Source organism: Trichomycterus rosablanca, chromosome 17 (genome assembly GCF_030014385.1).
Source record: "Trichomycterus rosablanca isolate fTriRos1 chromosome 17, fTriRos1.hap1, whole genome shotgun sequence".
Classification (NCBI taxonomy): domain Eukaryota; kingdom Metazoa; phylum Chordata; class Actinopteri; order Siluriformes; family Trichomycteridae; genus Trichomycterus; species Trichomycterus rosablanca.
Window position 1 is genome coordinate 16,595,718 of NC_086004.1, and position 26,376 is coordinate 16,622,093.

A 26,376-nucleotide genomic window follows, 5' to 3' on the forward strand; every position below is an offset into this window, starting at 1 on the left:
TTCTAAGCTCATTCATCTAAGCTCATTAGCACCAATCAGATCTGTTAGCTGCTATTTATTAACCATTTTCAGAATTCAGAATTTCAGAATCAACTATATTGAGTTGATTGTTTAAAATATTATAATATTATATAAAGAACAAAACTATTGATCTAAGACATGAAAATGGACTTCGTACATAAACATGGACATTAACAGGATTTCTAATATTTGATTAAGGTTATTTAGATGTGTTTCTGTGCATTTGAGCATGTGATGAGTTTTTCACAGTCTCCCCGTGTCTGTAAAAAATAGAAGAGCTAATTTAAACTGCCATTTAGTCACGACTGATTAAGTAAATATGTGAGTGTATGTTATGTTGAGATAGCCTGAGACCCCGTCTAAGATGTATTCCTGCCTGGTGCCCTGGTGGTGATGGAATCACCTCAACTCTGACCAGGATGAATCATTTAGTAAAAATAATTCAAAAGTTAAATTATTCTAAAACAACTGCTCCACTTTTTAAGCTATTAAAAGTGCAGTACGCATTGTGCAAGTAAAGATAGTAATTATTTTGTTTGTTTATTAGGATTTTAACATTATGTTTTACACTTTGGTTACATTCATGACAGAACAGGTAGTTACATGTTACACACGATGCATCAGTTCAAGTTCAATGTCAAACACCGTAACAGGCAATTTTGTATCTCCAATTCACCAGACGTACATGTCTTTGGACTGCACAGACATGGAGAGAACATGCAAACTCCACAAGACCCAGACCACTTCTCCTGGAAACTAAACCCATAAACTTCTTGCTGTAAGGCAACAGTGCTACCCAAGCCAGCTTCCTGCCCGTAAAGATAGTAAAGGCACTGAAATAAACTGGCTTTGGTAATATTAAGAGCTGACACCTGGTAACTGCATTAAATATACTGTAACAAATATTTTTGTTACACTTTCAAAGAGAGCCAGACGGTGGAGATGGTAAATATAAAAGTTGCTAAATTGTAATTTTATTGTAAACATTTAAGTAAATATACTAGCTGGTCAGCTCAAACCAGCAGTACAATGAATGAGAAAACGGTTAACATTTAAAATACACACACGCACATATTAAAAAAGACAGGGTAGAATAAAATAAACGTGGTTAAGTAACTAGTCATGGCTAAGTACAGAATGAATGCATACATTGTCCATACTGATACACACACATAAAAAATTTACAAACAATATCTCATCCATTTAATAATTTACTTCAATGAAATGGTGTGCTTTTTTGTTAACTGATTGACTTTTCTTTACAGTTGTTGGTGTGCTGGATATTTTTCCTCTGTATTTATTACCTAATGTTATTGAAATGTATACAGTTAAAGAATTAAAAAATCTGTACATACAAGCATTAACATTTATATAAATAAACAAACAGTTGATAGTGACTTAAATTATTATACAAATTAAGTAATTGTGCTCTTGGAAGAATTCTGTTGAATCACACTGATTAGGAAATTTAACTAGCTTAAAGGAATCACATTTTACAGCATGACCCATATGCAGGCTCAGGTAACATGGCTTAGAAAGCTCATGGCTCTTCATGGCTTGGAAGCTGCCTCTAAACAACATTCAGGTTCTTAAATGGCATTCAGCTTAGCAAGATGTCAAAGTCGAACAATAAACATTAGCATCCACCTCCCATATCATAAGATATTATAAAATAAAAACTGTTTACATGATAAAACTATCCAACTAAGATCCTGAGATTTTGTTAAAGTTCACATTTCAAGTTTTTTATGGTCTGCATATACAATGAACATTGTTTTAGCTCTTGACAGGTCACTATAATAATGCATGTCCTGCCTTTAAGTGAATGCTATTTACATTGCACATGCAAACATAACCTGTGCCCATTTCAATTTAGCCAAGAATATAAAGAAAAACAAACAAACTACAAGAAGTCAACATGTGAACATTTTAAGCATAGGACCCTAGTTAAAATGCTGGGGTTTCAGTTCAGTCACTTGTTTTCATAATGAGGGACTAATGATGAGACTATTTTAAACTAACAAAACCATTTAGTGCAAGCTTTCAGTACAGGCCACAGCCTCGCAGGTTGTTTGCAATGATTATATCAGTAACAGCATCAAAGACTACCTGGATGTTTCCTGTGTCAGTAGCACAAGTCAGGTGACAGTAGATCTCTTTATTAGGTGAGCGATTTTTGCTTTCAAATTGAACCTGTATATATGCTGATGCATCTTCGAATGTATTTGAACCTGTAAAAGAAATTACAAGATTACAAAAGCAGTTATATGATGGAAGTTGTGTCAATAGTAGTCTGTACATTCTACATGTTAAGATGCATACTTGTGTATTCTGGGAAGCATATAGTCAGTGGAGATTTCTTGATCTTTTTGCCAAAAAGATCTTTCTTGTTAAGAAACAGGATGATGGATGTGTCAACAAAGAATTTATTATTACAGATGGAGTCGAAGAGCATTAGGGACTCATGCATGCGATTCTGCAGTAAAAAGACAGCATAAAATTAAAGCATATTAAAAATTAAGGGCATTTAAAAATAATAATAATGTGCAAATGTACACCCAGCTAATAATTCTACTTATACTATTAAATACATTATTTAATATCTTTAATACATTTTAGGTGTTCGGGTGGTGCAGCTATAAATTATACTAGCCCACTACCACTTTTTGTTTGCCCCCATTTTTTCTGCAGCATGCAGTAAACAGATGCCATCTCTAAATGGGCATTTGTCCCTCTTTCTCCCACCTGTCCAGGATGGTGTGTTGCTAGGGAAGCTATGGATGGTGGGGCTTTTGGCTTTAGGAGAATTATTTAAAAACATCTTTAGTGAATTAGAGTTTTGGGAGCCGTTAATTTGGGAGAGAGTTCTGTAACAAGCCCACCTGCTGTGAAATCACGTAATCATGCCCTTTGCCTTCCCAAGTTCGTCCAGCAGATGGGGCATGGAGACACAGATGATTGCTGTGCCAGTTCCTCTTAACAAAATCTACCTTGGTCAAGCATCCTACACTTGGGTTTATTTTCACTAATGTCCAAGTATAGGCTAAAATATATGTTTTTATGTACAAATGATTATTATTAGGAAATTAATATATATTATGCATGAGGAAGTCTAACTAAAACAACCTTTATGAAAACTTCAAAATCAAATACATGTGGTTACTGCAGTTTAGAAATAAATTTAAATCAAATGAACTAAAATATTTTGTATTAATGACAAAAAAAAAAAATAATAAAAATAATACTGAGTTATGCATTTCATTGATGTAAGTGTAGTTCTTTACCGTCGTCTCATCTTCATGTAACATTTGATCATAGCCACTCATTGCTACACAAAAGATAATGGCTGTCACACCCTCAAAGCAATGAATCCATTTTTTCCTCTCTGATCTCTGCCCCCCGACATCAAACAATCTAAAGTGGATACAGCAAAAACATGTTACAATGTCAAATAATCTATATTTTTACATGCATCAGCTTTACCTTTACACGTTGCTTTACAAGTAAAATCAAAGAATTTTAGTTTAGATTTGCTTGGCTAGTCTACATTTTGCCCTAAAGGATTTATCTCACGTCATAGTGGCAAGTAAGGTAAATCCCCAGTACACATTTACTGCCAGTTGTTAAAATGCAATAGAACCAATTAGGCTTTGAAAGTTTACTGCTCTAGTTTTTAAACAAGCTTACAGAAGTCAGATATTGGATAGTGTCATTGAAAAAAAGAGTCAAAGTTTGGGCTACGGATGGCAATTACATTACTGAATCCTTTAACACTTAACATGTTTTTAAGTAGATTTACATTTTCTTGAGGCTGCTCAGTGGTTTGCATCTACATGAAAATCAGCTAATGTATATACATTTAATTTGGAGTTTTTAACATATCACAGCTAACATCCTGGACTGAGTTTGTATCCAACCATATGTTAGGGAATATTAAAAAATTTAATTTAGCCTTATTTAGCCTCTGGCTTTTTGTGTTTAAATTCTAAATCTTTTGTAAGTTTTAGTGTTAACATACAGTATTAATTACAAATCTGTAATTACCTAGAACACCCCTGAAATAGAAACACCTGTTGGATGTGACTTCTATACCCTTTAATAAACATTAAATGTGACACTAACCTACATAGTACATAAAGTACATTAATACTAGTTTTGTTTGGAATAGAGTCTGGTAAGTTAATACTTGGCAAAGTCAAACTTTATGAAAAAGCAGATACACTGTACCTGAAGTTGAGGTTCTTAAAAGTGAAATGTGTCTCCACAATACCGGTGGTTTTAACACGCGACCTTAAAATATCCTGCTCAGTGGGCAAATAGTCTGGTGATCCAATGCGATCCAAACTGTCCAGGTAACTAAACAAATAAAGAGCATATATAAGATATAAAGGCATGACCACAGAGTTTCACAAAATAAAATCTGTAACAGTATATTAATAACAAGGACCTAAAAAGTCAAGAATATTCAACCATTTTTGTTCATTTTTATACTTTTCTGGAATATATTTACTTTCTACACTGTATATATAATCTATATGTATACATGTTAATGTAGTAACTGAATTCTTTTTATTCTCTTTAGTTTCTTTAAACTTATCTATATATATATATATATTATATTAACATATCTTTATAATATTTATTAATACATAATTTTTGTTCTCTATTTTTATGTACAAGTTAAATTAATCAAAAATATATAACATACAAGTTTGCTGTGTCCAAAATAAAAGCGTAAACTGTGTCACTGAATTATCAGTATTATTATTAATACATTAAAAAAAAACTTTATCATGTGAGGAAAACCAGTAAGTACCATCTTGTATTCACATAGATAGATAGATAGATAGATAGATAGATAGATAGATAGATAGATAGATAGATACTTTATTGATCCCGAAGGAAATTAAATTTCTGCACACTTTTTGTTCTTGACTCGATTTTGTTGGATATAACTGCATTTTTACCCATTAATCTATCCCTAATCACTCATACTGACAAACTGAAAACAGGTTTTTTAATTTTTTCGAAGATTCTAAAATAAAAACTAAAATTTCCAATTCATAAATAGGCTGACAAATACAGTATATATATATAATGCTTATCGCATTTGTGAATTAAAGAAAAAAAAAACCTTCAGTTATAGTGTATTTAAATTTAGCACACTGGCCAACAAATACACACCTGGGCATTCTACAGCCCCTGGGCCACATTTGGCTGTCCCCAACCGGCCTGTATGAGATCAGTGGTAATTAGAAACCAGTTGTAAATAAGTGTATATCCTACATGCAATACAATGGCATTTTGAAGGGACTGCTTTTTTACATTTACGTTTCAATTTGTGTGTGCAAGTGTATCCAACTTTACCATACTTTTTTGGCAAACACAACTTTGAGTGAAATAGAAAGAGCCAATAGAGTTTTAGCAAGACATGGACTTCTTAGTTTTTATTTACAGAAGTCAGATGTAAATCCATTCAAGAATTATTCATTAATTTATTAGGATTTTAACGTCATGTTTTACACACTTTGGATACATTTATGACAGGACAGGTACTAACATGTTACACAAGATTCATAATCAAGTCCCTAATGTCAAACACAGTCATGGACAATTTGGTATTTCCAATTCACCTTGCTTGCATGTCTTTGGACTGTGGGAGGAAACCAGAGCTCCTGGAGGAAACTCACGCAGAGACAGGGAAAACATGCAAACTCCACACAGAAAGGACTCAAACCGCTCCATCTGGGAATTTGAACCCAGGACATTCTTGCTGTGAGGCGACAGTGCTACCCACTGAGCCACGTGCCACCCCCATTTATGTTTGTTTACTTGGATTTTGACGTCATGTTTTACATACTTTGGATACATTCAAGACAGACACGGTAGTTACTCGTTACACAAGATTCATCAGTTCACAAGGTTATATCGAACACAGTCATAGACAGTTTTGTATCTCCAATTCACCTCACTTGAATGTCTTTGGACTGTGCGAGGAAACCGGAGCACCCGGAGGAAACCCACGCAGACACGGGAAGAACATGCAAACTCCACACAGAAAGGACCTGGACCACCCCACCTGGTGATCGAACCCAGGACCTTCTTGCTGTGAGGCGACAGTGCTACTCACTTAGCCACTGTGCCACTCCCACCCCCATTTAAGAATTACAATTTAAATCAACATTATGGTACTGAACACAGAGAACTACAAGAACTTAAATAATGAGAGCAATCACATCTGAAGCTTTGCTAGCTAAACTGCAAAAGCAACAAGGACTTTTTATTACATTTTACACATCCAGGACTTGGGCAATTAAAACCAGCTGTCTGATATCCAGAAAGAATATCCAACAAGAAGGACTTGAAAACACTAAATGAGGTCATTAGACTCCAAACAAAATAGCAATAGGTGTATAGTTAATTTAAAAGCCTGCACATTTTGTCCACACCTCTTTTCGTGTTAATTAAATAGTGATATAATAATGATGTTTTACTCTATCTGCTTCTCATTTACAATGTCTAACTGTAACATCTACTCTTAACAGTAACAGCTTATCAAAACTGTACAATTTACAACTTATAAAGAGATACAATTAATACTGAGCAGAATTAAGTTCAGCCTAATGGTCCGGCCCTTCACAACAGTCCCAGTTTCTCATGTGGCAGCTAGGAAAATTTAATTGCCCACCTCTGAATTACTCAGTTTAAATAGTTTTTACCTCAAAAAAGATATTCATGAACAGTAATAAAAAAACTTTTTAAAAAAATCAAAACAAATTTTTTAGCTCTTGACATGCCAACATGCCTAGCTGGTACAGCAAATGCTTAAGGACTGCATAATGGCTCCATACCTCATATTGGAGCGCAAATCTTGGGCTGTGGACAATGTGAAACATGTATTGTTCTCTGATGAGTCCACCTTTACTGTTTTACCCACATCCGGGAGAGTTACGGTGTGGAGAAGCCCCAAAGAAGCGTACCACCCAGACTGTTAAATGCCCAGAGTGAAGCATGGGGGTGGATCAGTGATGGTTTGGGCTGCCATATCATGCCATATTCCTTGGCCCAATACTTGTGCTAGATGGGCGCGTCACTGCCAAGGACTACCGAACCATTCTGGAGGACCATGTGCATCCAATGGTTCAAACATTGTATCCTGAAGGTGGTGCCGTGTATCAGGATGACAATGCACCAATACACACAGCAAGACTGGTGAAAGATTGGTTTGATGAACATGAAAGTGAAGTTGAACATCTCCCATGGCCTGCACAGTCACCAGATCTAAATATTATTGAGCCACTTTGGGGTGTTTTGGAGAAGCGAGTCAGGAAACGTTTTCCTCCACCAGCATCACGTAGTGACCTGGCCACTATCCTGCAAGAAGAATGGCTTAAAATCCCTCTGACCACTGTGCAGGACTTGTATATGTCATTTCCAAGACGAATTGATGCTGTATTGGCCGCAAAAGGAGGCCCTACACCATACTAATAAATTATTGTGGTCTAAAACCAGGTGTTTCAGTTTCATTGTCCAACCCCTGTAGGTTGTCAGTTTATTTATTCAGTTCTTTGTAGAAGCTCTTTTGCAAGCAATACAGCTGCAAGTGTTTTAGATATGCCTCTATAAGCTTTGCACTCCTGGATTTGGGCATTTTATCCCATTCCTCATGGAAGATCATCTCAAGCCCTATCAGGTTGTGTGAAAAGTTCATAAACTGACATTTTCAGGTCTCTCCACAGATATTCATAGGGTTTAAGTCTGGGGTTTGGCTGAGAAATTTCGGTAAATTAGGAGACTTTCGTGAAAGCCACTCCAGTGTTGTTATGGCTAAATTCTTTTGCGCATTGTGTTGAAAGGTGAGCTGTCACAGATTTATTATTAATAATAATGATAATAATGATAATAATTATCACTACTATTATTATTAGTGCTCCTTTATCCTGCATAAAACACATCATAAACCTATAATAATTATAATAATATACAATAATACACATAACATTTACAATAAAAAACAGTAAATAATGCATTCAGGCAGGGTTTAGGCAGATCACAACACATTTTGATATCCTTGCTGATAGCGTAAAAATAATATAACCCGTGTTAAGGGGGTCCCAGAAAATATTTTTGAACACAAGGGGTTCTAAGTGGAAAAAAAAGGTTAAGAACCGCTAAACTCAGGTGCTAAACTAGCCAACACATCCAAAGTCAACGTTTTAACAAGTAAATTTTCTGCATCTATGTGTTCTATTACAGTATTTTTCCACAAACTTTTCACATTGGGGAGGCATTTAAACTAATAAATAGCAGTCCATCAGCCAATCTAGCAAGTTATATGACAGCTGCGATTTGGGTCAACATAACACAAAAAAAATCTATAAAGCAAGTTGGCACACCCATGATCCATACTTTCTAGTTTACACTGCGCCACTATTAAATTAATAGACAATAAGACTAACTACTCTCTCCAGAGTCTCTCTATAATACCTTAATAGTTCACCCCAAAGCCACTGTAATTTTTAGAAATACAGTATATTTGCATTTGAATTCAAGGTATTTAAGTTATTGTTTATTTATTCATTTTCACTTACTGCTACTATTCATTTATCTTTAGTAAAGCTTCATCCTGATCAGAAGGGTCCACCACACACTTTCACTTAATCACTTACACCAAGAGGCAATGGGCAGGCAATCTACCTTTTGCAAGTTTATAAATAAAGGAGGAAAACGAATTACACTATGAAAACCTATGCAAGCATGGAGAACTACGTACTAAACTACGCAAAGTGACTAGATTTCAGAACTAGGTCTCCCTGTTGCTGTTTAGCAACCACACTTCTTGCTGGATTACTGTGATGTTTACTTTGGATAAGTCAAACAAAATGTTAAACACTAATCATAACAATCTTTTTTTTCTTTTTTTTTTGCTGCTCGGTTTGGTGGTTGACTTGGTTAGTTTCAGAACCTTCTTGCTTTATCATTCTGTGTTGCTTTTGTGAATGCAACTGTGTGCAGATTTGTCTTACTATTGCGCAGAATCATTGAGCTGGTATTCTCGTGAACGATTGAAGCAAGCCTGAACTCCACCATCTTTCCACAGGCGCTTAATAGCAGCCAGCAGTTCTGCTGAGAAGGACTCTGTGTCCTCCATACGGTTTACCACATCAATGACCAACTTTCCATCTGCCTGCAGACAAATCACATAACAGGCATAATTTTTCACTTAAAATATGGGTAGAGTTAGTAGTATAGGGTTTCTTTTGTATTCCTGTCTTAAAGTGAGGAGGTAATAAACGTTATCTTCATCGTAAATATAAACATAGAAATCAATGTGTCACCCAAGAGGGGGCATAGCAGTCGCACACATGAAAAAGCTGAGGTTACACTCATGGGTTGGGTTGTAACAATTAAAATAGGTGAAAGTTTTACTACTTGTGATGAGGTTGACTGCCACCCTTAGGTTAGGGAGGGTTGTTACACCCATGAAGAGAAACGTCAGATTTATATTGTAGAAGAATATTACGTTCATGATGGAGATGGTTATACGGATGGTTGTCATATTAATGGAAAGGAAAAGGGAAAAAATAGAGTTTTCATGGTTTAAAGTTGTTCTTAATTAGCCTTTAAACAGGGGGCACTCAGTGGCACACAGCATTAAAAATTAAATGTGCTTATTTTGTGGGGCATCCAAAACACTTAATGTAAATAAGAAAAGCTTAATATGGTGTACCTTACAAAAACACAAGCTTTACAATTCTTACAGAATTTCCCCTATATCGTCCAAAGATCAATTCCCACTCTTGTTCTATAACACCATATTTAGCTACACTTCATGGCCAAAATTATTTGGACACCTGACCATGAGCTTGATGGACATCTTATTTCAAAAACCAATGATATTAAAATTAAGTGACCTCTATGTGATCTTTTCAGCTATAACAACAGACACAATTTTAAGAAGGTTTTTCACAAGACTTTGAAGTATGTACAGTGGGGGAAATAAGTATTTGATCCCCTGCTGATTTTGTAAGTTTACCCCCTTACAAAGACTTGAACAGTCTATAATTTTTATGGAAGGTTTATTTTAACTGAGAGAGACAGAATATCAACAAAAAATCCAGAAAAAAAAAAAAAAACATTAAATAAAAGTTATAAATTAATTTGTATTTAATTAAGGGAAATAAGTATTTGATCCTCTACCAACCAGCAAAAATTCTGACCCCCACAGACCGGTTATGTGCCCATGAGGCACACAAATTAGTCCTGTCCCTGTATAAAAGACTCCTGTCACAGAATCAGTTTCTTCCGTTCAAATCTCTCGACCACCATGAGCAAGACCAAAGAGCTATCAAAGGACATCAGGGACAAGATTGTAGACCTGCACAAGGCTGGAATGGGCTACAAGACCATCAGCAAGAAGCTTGGTGAGAAAGAGACCACTGTTGGTGCGATAATTCGAAAATTGAAGAAATACAAGATCACAGTCAATCACCCTCACTCTGGAGCTCCATGCAAGATCTCACCTGGTGGGGTAAGAATGATTCTGAGAAAGGTGAGGTCAGTCCAGAATTACACGGGAGGAGCTTGTCAATGATCTCAAGGGAGCTGGGAGCAGAGAAATGCTGGATATGACCCCAAGAACACCATCCCCACCGGGCATTTCTTTGTCTCCAAACATGGCGAGTTGAGCTCAATTTTGGTCTCATCTGACCATATCACATTCTCCCAAGCTTTCTCTGAATCATTCAAGTGTTCATTGGCAAACTTCAGACGGGCCTGTACATGAGCCTTCTTGAGCAAAGGGACTTTGCGGGCACTGCAGGGTCTCAATCCATTACGGCGAAGTGTGTTACTAATGGTTTTCTTGGTGACTGTGCTCCCAGCTCCCTTGAGATCATTGACAAGCTCCTCCCGTGTAATTCTGGACTGACCTCACCTTTCTCAGAATCATTCTTACCCCACCAGGTGAGATCTTGCATGGAGCTCCAGAGTGAGGGTGATTGACTGTGATCTTGTATTTCCTCCATTTTCGAATTATCGCACCAACAGTGGTCTCTTTTTTTACCAAGCTTCTTGCTGATGGTCTTGTAGCCCATTCCAGCCTTGTGCAGGTCTACAATCTTGTCCCTGACGTCCTTTAATAGCTCTTTGGTCTTGCCCATGGTGGTCGAGAGATTTGAACGGAAGAAACTGATTCTGTGACAGGAGTCTTTTATACAGGGACAGGACTAATTTGTGTGCCTCATGGGCACATAACCGGTCTGTGGGGGTCAGAATTCTTGCTGGTTGGTAGGGGATCAAATACTTATTTCCCTTAATTAAATACAAATTAATTTATAACTTTTATTTAATGTTTTTTTTCTGGATTTTTTGATGATATTCTGTCTCTCTCTGTTAAAATAAACCTTCCATAAAAATTATAGACTGTTCAAGTCTTTGTAAGGGGGTAAACTTACAAAATCAGCAGGGGATCAAATACTTATTTCCCCCACTGTATGTGGAAACGTGTGCACATTTGGTTAAAAGAGCATTCATAAGCCTGAATGTACTTTATTAATACACGGTCACTATAGACCATCGGGAAAGTTAAATTTTTTAAGTTAAACAAGGTATCTATGTGGAAAGCTGCTGATTAAAATATATGTTACGCTTTACATATATCACATCACATATGAAGAAGGAGGTTTTTATGGGGAACCAGTTCTTGTGTGTTTGTGTGTGTGCGCATGTATGTATAAATGTGTGTGGGTGTTTACTCACAGCCCTGTCCTTGTCTTCATACTCAATGCCAAGGGTCTCCAGAGCTCGTAAAATGGAAAACAGACTCTGAACAGTGTTGCTATAGACAACAGGTTTAAACTGCTTCAAATCATCTCCACTGAAACCATCTTCATGGATAATCCTAATACACAGACACACTATAATTAAAAGTATTATAAATTCATTCTCTCTCTGTCACACACGTGTGCGCGCACACACAATTTATAAATTTAGTTCTGCTATATAGTTGCATGCAGGTAACACAAAATCCATTAAAGTAAAGGTACATGGTAAGTAAAGGTTATGTCACTATGTTGTACTGGTAATTATAACAATTTAAAAATACAACGGGCACAGATCAAACACTTATAAATTACACCAATTACATATCTTGAACTAACACATATCACATAGTATATGCAATTAGGCCATAATGCAAAAACCATTGCATTATCAGGGGATTGTCTACAAGCGACATGAGACATCGCAAAGCAATGACGACGTAGTGACATGACATGCAAAAACCATGATGGGCCTACTCTCATGTCATAAAAACTACATACTAAATCTACATAATAAAAAATGGAATGCATTTGCAGTGTCTTTATATACCCTTCAGTATTATTCTTTTCTTCCCTTTATTTTTTAGAAATGTATATATTTTGCTTATTCATATTTATATTTATATATCAAAATTTAGTTTATTTGTTAAATCTTTCAATAAAACTGTTCTGTATATTTTGTAGCCATTAAAATTACAAAATAAACACATCAATAATTAACATGTCTCTGCAAGTTCAAAAGTTAATGTAGAAAACAATGCAACCAGAATACACATGGTGACTGTTTTTTCCTTTGATCAGTGCAGCATGACAAATGTGATTACGCATGGAAAAATGGGACAATGTAAATGTTGTTACACTAACGAATATAAGTAGTGTATTTCATTTTCATTTTTCATTTAAATGTCATGTTGTACCACTGCTCTGTCCTCATCAGAGTCGCGGTGGGTCCGGTTTCCCTGGAATCACTGGATGCAATGCAGTAACATACCCCAGACAGGACAGCAATCCTTTGCAAGGTCTTGGCCATCCCTCCCCAACACACAAAGCCAATCATGTCTGTATGTAGATGCCTGACCGACTGAAAGCACCGCTGTGGGTTTTAACCCCCAATCCCAGTAGTATGGGCTAGTGTAATTTACTATTGCGCCACTGAGCACCCTGAAGTGTATTTTCATGTTTATATTTTATGTTTAAAAGAACATTCAGCATTTTTACAGGTTACTAAAACCAAATATTTAGATTTGATTTTGAAATAAAATTACAATGTATTATGTATTTGCAATATATTTGTGTGTTTTTTTTTATGAGATAAACATTTAACCAAATTAATTATTGGTATTTAGTGTAACAAGGGAAACTATAACTCACTTTGCATAAACAGATAATTAAACATTTGGAATGTACATTCATGATAATAAGATAAAAATTTAAGTAAAAACATTTAAAAAGACAACTTAATATTAATTACAATGACAAAAAAATTACAATTACAAAGAACATCATGAACAACATGAAATTATTAACTTTTTTTAACAAAACATACACTCACAATACAAAACTGTTATTAAAATGTACCACTATTAAAAAAGCCCTGGAAAAAAAGAAAATAGTTTTTGAAAGCTTTTTAAAGAGAAAAGCTTAAATTATATATAAATTCATGTGAATAAACTGTGCTTGTGCCCTTAATTTAACTATTGCATCCTATGGAATGTGACTGTGCAGAATGTGTAAGATATGCATTGTCAGTGCAATATGTTGTTGAGGCCCAGTTTGCAAAATCTGTGGAGATTTAATAGAAATGTGTCATCCAATTTACTAGGAGGAATTATTTCATAAAATGTATGTACTAAAACACATTTAAGTCCATTAAAATAAACTGAAGAGATTTAATTTGGCAGTAGCGGGGCTTGAATCAGCAACTTTCTGATTAAAATTACCTTAACCACTGACCTACCACTGTCCTGTTCAGTCTACTACTGTCTTTTGTAAAATTGTGAGAATGCAACTATCAAGATTATTGTTTGTGTGTGATGTGTGTTTGTATTGTTTTACACTTAGGTCATGTATTCCAGGAATGCCAAATTTTGAAAAGGTAATACATCGTGACCATTCTCCTTCAGAATATTTTAATTTTTATTAGCACTATTTGCTCCAGGCCCTTGTAATCATTCCTACCAGCCCCACTTCCTGTTTATGGCAACACTGGTAAAATCACCCATAATCCCTTTAATGTGCACTAAAATCTAACCATTAACACAGGGGCAGCCTCTTATGTAAACTCATACACACAACCCCTTGTAGAGTAAAAAATGCTCTAATCCTTTCATATATGCGCTATTGCAACATACACATACTGTACATACATACAACACGCACATACATACAAAATTCATGACCCATTAATGAACCTTGTGTTATGTTGTCCATAAATTGTGGTCTGTTTTTTTTTTCAGAAACCAAATACATAACAAATATGATGTTTATACACACTAAGAAGAAAATCAAGATGGGATTGTTAATTTATTACATAGTAACATATGGTATATATTTTACTTTTGTAAAAAAAATAATAATAGTGCAAAGCCTAAGACATACAAAGCCTAGTTTTTGCTTTTTATAGAACAGTTCTCAGATGGGTGAAAATATTTTTTCATTTGTAACCATCACTATGACTGTAGTCAACTTTGCACAAGAGTCTTGTCTACACTGTATCAATCAAAACAAATCATGTACCTGATATCAAATCCTTTTAAATATAAGTGTTCCATTTTCCTCCCACAAGTCCAAAGACATGCAGTTATGACAAATTGAGTTAAACTGTCATAAGTTTGAAGGTGTGTGTGTGTCCCATATGATGAACTGGTGACCTGTCCAGGGTGTTTCCTACTTTACACCCAGTGAATCAGACCCACCACGACCCTGACTAAAGAGGTGGTTAAAAAGACAATGAATGAATGTGTTTTCAGTCACATGGCACAGAGGGTTTTAAAACATTTTGCTGTTATTTTACTAAGCAATTGCTAATGAATGTTTAACAAATGTTCAATGTATTAATAACAATAACATAACATATAATAACAGGTTTATTAGTATTAATATATATTAACTGTATAACCCACTTGTTTTAACACGTTACATGCCAAATGTAATTGAATGTAAAAACAATCAACATATGGCATACATTTTAAGTGTTCTAGTTTTTAGTATTTTTATTTCTGCTCTAAATATCTAGTGGCCTGTAAGTCTGATCTACCAAACTTTACTTTTATACCACTTTGTTGTTTTGATTAACACAGAAAAGAAGTAAATTTGTGCAAATTTAACATGCACCTAAAAGTGAGCGAAGTTACCCATTTCCGTAACTAGCCTTACTATTTTTTTTCTTAATGTATCTTCTAACTTTTTCAGTAAACTATTGTGATAAGGCATCCCACTTCTAAAAGGTACGTATAAAACATAAAAATGCACTGTCATGCTTTGTTCTGCTTTCATTCATATTTCGAGGACACTGTTCCTGTTTAATTACAGCAAGTATTTAATATATAATTGGTGTCATGTCTTACTTTAACATAAGCTTTACAAAGTCTTAAAGCAAAAAAAAAATGTTAATCATTGACATGTTTATAAAAGGCTACCCTTTAATTATATACACACTACTACACTCATAGTTAAGTTGAATAGAAATGTAAGTTGAAGAGAAATTTAATTAATTCATTAATTGTCTGTTAACCACTTTATCCTGATATGGATCTCACGATGGGAGCACCTATTGCAGGGCACCACCCATACACACTCAATCGTGTATTCACACCTGGTGCAATTTAGACCAGCCTCTGGAAGATAAGAGGATTCTAAAGTACCTGAAGGAAACCCACTCGACACACACGAATCAAAGGCAGGGATTAAATCCTGAATCTCTGGACCAGTGATGCACCAACACTGCTGCGTCACTGTGCAGCCCATTAATTAATTTTCCAACGCATTCACAACGTAAGAAACACAAAGCAGTTGCTAAAGACAGAACTGTTTCAGAACCTGCAAACTGGACAGCGCAAATGACGTGCAAGCTCTGATAGAGAACCACAAATCTACCGAAAAAACACGGTGGAGCTGAAAACAAACGAATAACACCAGCATTAACTTCTAAAAATGACTTACTTCATCTGTTTGACAATAGTGCTTTTTCCCGACTCCCCTCCACCTGCAAACACAAAGACTGTTAGCACGAATAACCACATTCACACCTAATCATCAAACAGTCCAGTACAGGAAAATTTGGCACTGGTTCAGTCAATAAAACATAATCTGCACAGCAATCCACCATTGTCATTTTCACGAACAATCTTACCGAGCAAAAGCAGTTTAACAGTTTTGGCCTCGTTGATTCCATCTTCTTTCAGGTTCTTCTCAATGGCTTTGCTCCGATCAAGAGCGTCGCGCTCCTCTGCACTTAACGTGCATCCCATTGCTGAAACCGGGCTTAAGCAAGCTGTACAGCCGAAATTTCGTCCGTAGCCCCAATTATGTGTTCCTCGGTAGAAATGTGCTAGAGCATCCGATATTATTTTAAAGCAGATTTTGGTCCGATCGTAAACGCCCTGTTTTACAGATGTTTATCCTGCAACAGCGATAACGGCAAGCCTCGCGCGTTTCTCTCTCATCCTGCTGCGCGCTCCTGCTGCGCGAGAGCCAAGCCCTCGCCCGCCCTGTGCTGACGTCACTCCTGGTGTTAACTCCATGCACGTCTGTGTAGTTTGTAGGTATATAATAGACTGAAACCTTACTATACAAACTGTTTTAAATAAATATATATGATTGTTTACATCCCTGAAACAATATAAATCAAATATTTGATATGTGAATATGGATTGTATCCAATAAAAAGAAGAATGAACGAATGAAAAGCCCCACTGCAGGTTCTGGGTGGGTTCTGTGGGGGCTGGGCGCTACAAATTCTACTGTTGCCCTGACCAATAATAATTTAGTAACGCTTAGTTTTTGTTTGTGTTTGTTCTTTAAGTAAAGTTTTAACTGAAGTAACTGATGTTTATGGAAATGAGTTTCTTGGTTACTCAACACTACTAGTTCCAGAAATTGTTCTGACTGGGGACGTGGTTTTATTAAACCGCTGCGACCTTTAAAATCATACTTTTTTTGTAGTTTGTTATTTGACCTTTTTGGCATTATATATATACAGTGTATCACAAAAGTGAGTACACCCCTCACATTTCTGCAAATATTTCATTATATCTTTTCATGGGACAACACTATAGACATGAAACTTGGATATAACTTAGAGTAGTCAGTGTACAACTTGTATAGCAGTGTAGATTTACTGTCTTCTGAAAATAACTCAACACACAGCCATTAATGTCTAAATGGCTGGCAACATAAGTGAGTACACCCCACAGTGAACATGTCCAAATTGTGCCCAAAGTGTCAATATTTTGTGTGACCACCATTATTATCCAGCACTGCCTTAACCCTCCTGGGCATGGAGTTCACCAGAGCTGCACAGGTTGCTACTGGAATCCTCTTCCACTCCTCCATGATGACATCACGGAGCTGGTGGATGTTAGACACCTTGAACTCCTCCACCTTCCACTTGAGGATGCGCCACAGGTGCTCAATTGGGTTTAGTCCATCACCTTTACCTTCAGCTTCCTCAGCAAGGCAGTTGTCATCTTGGAGGTTGTGTTTGGGGTCGTTATCGTGTTGGAAAACTGCCATGAGGCCCAGTTTTCGAAGGGAGGGGATCATGCTCTGTTTCAGAATGTCACAGTACATGTTGAAATTCATGTTTCCCTCAATGAACTGCAGCTCCCCAGTGCCAGCAACACTCATGCAGCCCAAGACCATGATGCTACCACCACCATGCTTGACTGTAGGCAAGATACAGTTGTCTTGGTACTTCTCACCAGGGCGCCACCACACATGCTGGACACCATCTGAGCCAAACAAGTTAATCTTGGTCTCGTCAGACCACAGGGCATTCCAGTAATCCATGTTCTTGGACTGCTTGTTTTCAGCAAACTGTTTGCGGGCTTTCTTGTGCGTCAGCTTCCTTCTGGGATGACGACCATGCAGACCGAGTTGATGCAGTGTGCGGCGTATGGTCTGAGCACTGACAGGCTGACCTCCCACGTCTTCAACCTCTGCAGCAATGCTGGCAGCACTCATGTGTCTATTTTTTAAAGCCAACCTCTGGATATGACGCCGAACACGTGGACTTAACTTCTTTGGTCGACCCTGGCGAAGCCTGTTCCGAGTGGAACCTGTCCTGGAAAACCGCTGTATGACCTTGGCCACCATGCTGTTGCTCAGTTTCAGGGTGTTAGCAATCTTCTTATAGCCCAGGCCATCTTTGTGGAGAGCAACAATTCTATTTCTCACATCCTCAGAGGGTTCTTTGCCATGAGGTGCCATGTTGAATATCCAGTGGCCAGTATGAGAGAATTGTACCCAAAACACAAAATTTAACAGCCCTGCTCCCCATTCACACCTGGGACCTTGACACATGACACCAGGGAGGGACAACGACACATTTGGGCACAATTTGGACATGTTGACTGTGGGGTGTACTCACTTATGTTGCCAGCTATTTAGACATTAATGGCTCTGTGTTGAGTTATTTTCAGAAGACAGTAAATCTACACTGCTATACAAGCTGTACACTGACTACTCTAAGTTATATCCAAGTTTCATGTCTATAGTGTTGTCCCATGAAAAGATATAATGAAATATTTGCAGAAATGTGAGGGGTGTACTCACTTTTGTGATACACTGTACATTTACCATCCACTTTAGAAACATGTGTACGCCCTCTTACTATATAATGTGCTAACATTACTGGACAATGCATAAAACAGACAAGAGCTTAAGTTACTTTTCACGTCAGATATTTGAAATATATCATGGTCAGTAACCTGACCATGGATTTACAAACACTCACTTACACCCAGTATACAATTCATCTTATTAAATGTTTTAACATGTTTAAAAACACAAAAGTACAACCACAACATTGTGGAAAATGCAAAAATGCAGAGTTTCTTACATTTGACTTTTATTTCATTGCAGACAGTATGAACCCAAGATATTTCATGTTTTGTTTGGTTAGCTTTAATTTTTATTATACATTCATTCATCCATTTCAGGCCTGCAACACACAAAAAAGGTGCGACAGAAAAAGCATTTACTACTTTCTACTGTTGCCACTTTTTCTCACAACACTTTGGCACAGAGGATACAAATGAAGTAAAATGAAGTGTTTTAGGTGTTATTTTGCTATAATGCTGCCATCACAGATGTGTAAATTACTATTACCGTGGGCACTGACCCTGGCTTTTGGACTTGTTGCTTATAACAGTCTGGATGGTCCTTTTCGTTTTTGATCTGGAGCATACAGCATCCATTTCCACCTAAAAAGATCTGAAATACTGATTTGTCCAACAACAATACATGTTTTCCACTGTGTGATGGTCCATCCCAAATGCCTTTGAGCCTAGAAAACTTGACACAGCTTCTGGACATGATAGCATAAGGCTTTTTTTTGCACAGTAAAGTTTTAAGTGGCATTTATGAATTTAACCCATTATTGCAATGTTTGATAAATGGTTTGCCAAAGGAACTGCCCATGTGAGTATATCAGCTATTGATTAATGTTCTTGATGCAGTGCAGTCTGAGGGATCAAAGATTACAGGTGTTCAGCTTAGACTTATGTTTTAATGATATTATGCATTGTAAAGGAATAAATATGTGAATCCCTTCCAATATTTCTTTTGACAAACTGGAGATCATCTGCCAATTTTTGCCCCTCAAAGCCTTTAGTGAATACTGTTTTTGTTTCAAATCATGATTACAATCACCTTTTGACATCACCTGTTTAAAATGACATCATTATTGTTTTTTTTATACCTCATTGCTAGCCTTAAATTGCCCTTGTTCCAATTTTTTTGAAATAAATTGCAGGCCTGAAATGCATGAATGGAGGTATATTAACAGATTAAATAAAGTTGACCAGACAAAACAGAAATATCTTGGGTTTATACTTTCTGCACTGCAGTCAGTAACCACTGTCCCAATCTTTTCTGATTTGGAGTTGCACATGCCAAATGGAAAGCAGTTGTATGCTTTTTTTGAGTGTGCTGCAGGCATAAACCTGTAAATGTGCATCTTTACACAGTCAAATTGGTTAGTGAAAACACCTAAAAGTACCTAAAAGTGAAAGTAGGGTCAATAAAACATGTCTGTGGAAACATGATTTTAAGGTTCTAAATATAAAAAACAGGCAAGCAGATGTGTAGACATAAAACACTGTTCTCAGAAGTTAAGAGAGAAAAATGATAATCCACAGAATACCCCCCCCCCCCCCCCCATCCCAAACACACACACTCACACATACAGGTTGTTTTGATGGATTACTTTACTGAGATAAGAGTCATATTTGGATGCACTGCCTGCTTAATGTGCTTTTATCCTTATTACTGAAAAATGCTTCACAGAGGCACAAACATCAAAAAGTCATTACATAACTGTATAGACCTACAAGTATTTCATAGGTGCACAATATCACAAATAAGCAAAAATACAAGATATGTGCAATTTAAAGTTGTAGTTGAAGCTCTTAAACAGGATAGACTTTACTCATGAAACAGCGCAGCAATAGCTAAATCCCCATAAATAAAATGAATGTGATCTCTTAACCATTTAATACTTTAATGGCAGGCCTGAGCAAAGCCTTAATGCAGAAAAGCCTCATATGTTTTTATTAATCTTAGTGCCCTCAATATAAAGTCTTCCATTACAACTATTTGTTTTCAGGTCTAACAGCATGTTTGATATATTAGAACTGTGTGAACATAAATGTGATGTTGTTATCAGTTTTACTTAGCTACTGTGAATCAAATTCATAAATCATATTTTTATATTACTAGAATAATAAATATATAAGTAAATTTAGATGCTTTAGATCTAAAAATGTAAACATAAAACATAAAACTGAAAAAGCAATTCAAACATAATCTCTAACTGTCAGTTATTATGGTTTCCACAAAAAATAAATGTTTTCCTGTATCAGGAAATGAGTGGAAACTTGATAGAGCAGATGTGAACTACATGTTATCTAACTAGAGATCTTAGCTGTTAACTAATAGCTGATCTTTGGCTTTTCTCTTTTTATCTGTCTTGGTATGGTGTGCATTGGTACCCACAGCATGAGTGACCTGCATATGTCTGAAGGTACTACTGACATGGAGACATCTTTCAAGGAAATTCATGGTTATTTTAGCAAGTTAATGCCAGTCCCCACTGTGCATGTACTACATGCTTTGTAGGCACAGTGTGCATGCTTGACTGGCCTGCCTGAAGTCCAGATCTGTCTCCTATTAAAATGTAGAGTATCAAGAAGAGGAGAATCAGGCAATGACAACCACAGTCTGTTGAGCAACTTTGGTCTTATATCAAGAAAGAATAAAGAAAAAAACTCTACTTGCAAAACTGCAACAATCAGTGACCTCCCATTAATAGGAATTAATGAATTAATTAATAGGAAAGCTGGGAATGGGTTTACAAGTTCCCCTTAGGTCTAAGTAAACAAGTAGATGAAAATATTAAATTAGTAGGTGTTAATAAATTAGTAGATGAAGGCATAAGTAATGTGGTACAAAAGCAGTATTAACAAAAGTCTTTTAAGGAGCAAAGATGGGCAGATATTCTGTTTGTATTAAAATGTTTAAAGATAATGTTCCTCAAAGAGAGATTGTAAGGGATTTGCATATTTCTTCCTTTACATTGCACAATATAATAAAATGATTAAATGGAATCTCAAGGAATTTCAGTGTATATAGGGATAAACTAAACACAAATGATCTCCGATCAGTCAGGTGGCACTGCATCAAGAACCGTCATTCATCAATAGCTGATATAACCACATGGGTAAGGGATAACTTTGGCAAACCTTTGTCAAGCACTACAATACAGTTACATTCACAAATTTCAATTAAAACTTTACGTGCAAAAAAGAAGCCTTTTGTTATCCATGTGCAGAAGCGGTGTCTAGTGCTCTGGGCTTAAAGGCATCTGGGATGGACCATCATACATTGAAAATGTGTATTGTGGTCAGAAGTATTTTAGAAGAAGTGGACGCTGTGTGCTCTGGACCAAAGACTAAAAGGACCATCCAGACTGTTATCAGCAACAAGTCCACAAGGCAGGAACTGTTATGGTATGGGGTTGTGTTAGTGCTTTTGGCAAAAGATGAGCATAAACAACCAGAGCATATACACCGATATCGTGTTGGTCCCCCTTTTGCTGCCAAAACTATGGACTCCACTAGACCTCTGAAGGTGTGCTGTGGTATCTGGCACCAAGATGTTAGCAGCAGATCCTTTAACTCCTGTAAGTTGCGAGTTGTTCTTCCAGCACATCCCACAGATGCTCGATTGGATTGAGATCTGGGGAATTTGGAGGCCAAGTCAACACCTCAAACTCGTTGTTGTGCTCCTCAAACCATTCCTGAACCATTTTTGCTTTGTGGCAGGGTACATTATCCTGCCGAATAAGGCCACAGCCATCAGGGAATACTGTTTCCATGAAAGGGTGTACATGGTCTGCAACAATGCTTAGGTAGGTGGTATGTGTCAAAGTAACATCCACATGGATGGCAGGACCCAAGGTTTCCCAGCAGAACATTGCCCAAAGCATAACACTGCCTCAGCTGGCTTGTCTTTCCATAGTGCATCCTGGTGCCATGTGTTTTGGTGCCTTGTCTGTTGGATTGGACCACATGGGCCAGCCTTCGCTCCCCATGTGCATCAATGAGCCTTGGCCGCCCGTGACCCTGTCACCGGTTTACCACTGATATCTATCAAGCTCCAAAACACTCCAAAACTGCAGCTCCAGTGGGGTGTTCCCGATCTGCAGTGGTCAGTATCTACTGACCACTGCAGATCGGGAACACCCCACTGGAGCTGCAGTTTTGGAGATGCCCAGTCATCTAGCCATCACAATTTGGCCCTTGTCAAACTCCAAAATCCTTACGCTTGCCCATTTTTTCTGCTTCTAACACATCAACTTTGAGATAAAATGTTCACTTGCTGCCTTATACAGTGGTGTTCAAAAAAAATAGCAGTGATTTTAAAAAAGCGAATAAAGCACAAATTCATTATAATAACTTTTATTTCCATAAATGCAAATGCACTGAAAATACTACACTTTCAATTCTAAATCAAAACATTAACAAAATTTAGCCAGTTTGTGTTAATCCTTTACAGAAAATTAAGAAAAATTAATATTAGGCTGTTCAAAAAAATAGCAGTGCCAGCATTTTTCTTTAAAAACTCAAAAAAAATTTCTATAAACTGAAAAAAATGTTTGAGGTTTCACTTTACTTTAAATTACTGAACTAATATTTAGTGGCATAACAATTGTTTCCGAGATCTGTGTTGCATGGAGTCGACCAACTTCTGGCACCTCTGAACAGGTATTCCAGTCCAGGATGATTAGACAACATTCCACAGTTCTTCTGCAATTTTGGGTTTTGCCTCAAAAAACGCGCTTCAGATGTCCCACAAGTTCTCTATGGGATTGAGGTCAGGGGACTGGGCTGGCCACTCTATTACCTTAATCTTGTTTGTCTGTAACCAAGATGTTTTGGGTCATTGTCATGTTGAAACACCCATTTTAAGGACATTTCTTCTTCGACATAGGACAACATGATCTCCTCAAGTATTCTGATATATTTAAATTGATCCATAATCCCTCATATGTGATAAATAGGTGTAACACCATGGTATGAAAAACATCCCCATATCATAATTTTGTACCACCGTGCTTTACTACCTTCACAGTGAACTTTGGCTTGAATTCAGTGCTAAAGGGTCGTCTGACATACTGTCTACGGCCACTAGACCCAAAAAGAACAATTTTGCTTTCACCAGTCCACAAAATGTTGAGCCATTTCTCTTTGGACCAGGCAATGTGTTCCTTGGCAAATTTACACTTAATTCAGATAAAACAGAGGTTTTACTTGTTGGCTCTAAAGCTGCAAGAGACATGTTGTCTAACCTGGTGCTAAACCTAAACACTTTCTCCGTTACTCCCAGCTCAGATGTAAAAAACTTAGGTGTCACAATAGATTTAGATTATTGTAATGCTCTTCTAACTGGATGCTCTGGTAGATCCATACACAAACTCCAGTTAGTTCAAAATGCAGCAGCTCGAGTGCTAACTAGAACTAGAAAATTTGATCATATCAGTCCTGTTCTATCATCTCTACACTGGCTGCCAGTTAAATTCCGCATTGATTATAAAATACTTTTACTAACCTATAAAGCGCTACATGGTCTGGCTCCACATTAAGTGAACTTATTAATCACTACAACCCAGCGCGTCCACTTCGCTCACAAGATGCAGGGTTACTTATAGTTCCTAGAATTAAAAAGACCACAGCTGGTGGAAAAGCATTTTCTTACAAAGCTCCACAACTTTGGAATAATCTTCCTGCCTCTATTCGGGATTTGGACACAGTCTCAGTGTTTAAGTCTAGACTGAAAACATATTTATTTTCTCAGGCTTTTGATTAGTATAGACAAAGGCGCAGAGCTTGGGGGTTCTTGGTCATAGAAACTTATGGTGATCAGGGATGTTGGGTTGCTGTCGTTCTGCCTCTCCTGTCCGATCACTCAGGTTTGGGTAGGAGAGGTGGGCGCTGATGTCCTATGAAAGCCTTCATGACCTTGTTACCTGCTCGCTCTCCCTTTTAGTTATGCTGTAATAATTAGGGCTGCCGGAGTCTAAAACTCTCTGTAAAACTGTTTTACTCAACTAGAATTGTACATTATTAACTACATTCTCTATTGTTTTACCCTGAGGGCATTCTGATGGAAACCTGTTTACCCGCCCGAGGTTAAGGATTGAAGTTGAGACTGCAGTACCAACGATGCTGCTCCTGCCGGATGTGACGGGTCTGGAGTAATTGCACCAAGAATGACAAGAACTCACTACAGACTTTATTGAAGACTAGACCGAATAACAACTCTATTATTATTATATTTATTTATTTATTGCTAGTTATAACTTTTAGTTTATTTAAATCTGTGTTTGTATGATTTGTGTAAATCCTATTTATTTAAAGTATCCTCCAGACCATCCAAGAAGGATGGGCCCTGCTGAGTCTGGTTCCTCTCGAGGTTTCTTCCTGTAATTTTCAGGGAGTTTTTCCTTGCCACAGTCGCCCTCGGCTTGCTCAACAGGGGTTTTTATATCTGTTGGTCCTGGATTTTGTAAAGTTGCTTTGAGACAATGTCTATTGTAAAAAGCACTATATAAATAAAGTTGACTTGACTTGAACCCATTCAGGACATGTCTTTTTCTTAACAACAGAACTTTGCAAGGAGTTCTTGCTGGTAAATTGGCTTCACTTAATCATCATCTGTACTGTACACTTCAAGGCATCTGAGATCATTTTAGCTGAGCAGCCGATAATTTGCTGCACTTCTCTGTATGTTTTTTCCCTCTACAATCAACTTTTTAATCAAAGTACGCTGTTCATCAGAACAATGTCTGGAACCCATTTTACTCAGTATTTCAAAAGGAAATGTGCTATGACCAACCTGTGCAACATTTGCCACCCTCTAACCTTAAATAAGGGCCAAAATTGACACCCGTTCTTCTGCATAATGAATGACTTCACCAATTGTACTCCTCACCGCTATTTTTTTGAACAACCCCCTTTCAATCAATGCTTCGATTACTCGATTAAATTTGTTGCTATGTAGAAATAGCATTTCTACTAAAAACAGTGATTTATCAGGTTAATGGTGTTGGACTGCTATTTTTTTTGAACACCACTGTATATCCCACACAGAGTGATGAAGAGATAATCTGTTATTCACTTCACCTGTCAGTGGTCATAATGTTATGCTAGTCGGTGTATAGAAGTAACTCAAATATAATATTACAAAACACTGAAATACAATAGCAAAACAATCGATAAAAATCAATAAAAATACAATAAAACCTGCACCTTACCTTGACTTCTTCATTGTTTCCTTCTTAATTGTGAAAATGCTAGATCTTGGAATATCGTATTCCTTAGCGAGGTCGGTAAGTGCGCATTTACATGATTGCTTTTGCGCTGGCTGTGCTGTTATTTTCTATGGAATGTGGCGGTAATAAAAATTGTAATAAAACAACAAACGAGGAATTTCATTAGTGGAGAGAACGTATGAGCAGTAACAATAGAGGTTTAGTGTTCCTGTGTCATTCTTTTAATACATTAAGTCACATTAAGCTTTTTTTTTTTTTTTAAACAAAGAGCATTTTAGACTCTCAGAAAAGTTGATTCTTACAATTTCTCTGAACCCTAAGACATAACTCAAGTTTAAATGTGAAACAGTAAGGAAAATCCAGCTAAACACGGATACATGTGGACACTTTCAGAGTGAATCTGACTTTTATTTCACACAAATGCAGATTCGTCCCGTAGTCGCCCTTCGATGACGTTTTACCGCACCGCTCAAGCCAAAG

The 26,376-nt window shown here is 36.9% G+C and overlaps 1 protein-coding gene across 2 annotated transcripts; it reads right to left on the reverse strand.

Moving 5' to 3' along the window:
- Nucleotides 1-540: 540 nt before the first annotated feature.
- Nucleotides 541-26,032, reverse strand: gnao1b (guanine nucleotide binding protein (G protein), alpha activating activity polypeptide O, b). 2 transcript variants are annotated; one of them, XM_063013477.1, is made up of 8 exons: nucleotides 25,879-26,032; nucleotides 16,005-16,047; nucleotides 11,782-11,923; nucleotides 9,048-9,208; nucleotides 4,249-4,377; nucleotides 3,306-3,435; nucleotides 2,344-2,497; nucleotides 541-2,252 (listed from the first exon to the last, which is right to left on the reverse strand). In XM_063013477.1, exons 2-8 carry the CDS (start codon nucleotides 16,007-16,009, stop codon nucleotides 2,065-2,067), a joined length of 909 nt encoding a protein of 302 aa, XP_062869547.1. In that variant the 5' UTR covers nucleotides 16,010-16,047; nucleotides 25,879-26,032; the 3' UTR covers nucleotides 541-2,064. The 2 variants fall into 2 exon arrangements, with proteins under 2 accessions (XP_062869547.1, XP_062869546.1); XM_063013476.1 differs by lacking the exon at nucleotides 25,879-26,032 and adding an exon at nucleotides 16,195-17,027.
- Nucleotides 26,033-26,376: the final 344 nt, after the last annotated feature.

Excerpts from the sequence above, each read along its gene's own strand:
- gnao1b (XM_063013476.1), bottom strand. The coding sequence starts at position 16,312 with ATGGGATGCACGTTAAGTGCAGAGGAGCGCGACGCTCTTGATCGGAGC. Across the intron at positions 4,378-9,047 it reads CTCAATGATTCTGCGCAATA|TTACCTGGACAGTTTGGATC; the intron begins GTAAGACAAATC and ends TTATTTGTTTAG. Across the intron at positions 3,436-4,248 it reads TTTAAGAACCTCAACTTCAG|ATTGTTTGATGTCGGGGGGC; the intron begins GTACAGTGTATC and ends TATCCACTTTAG.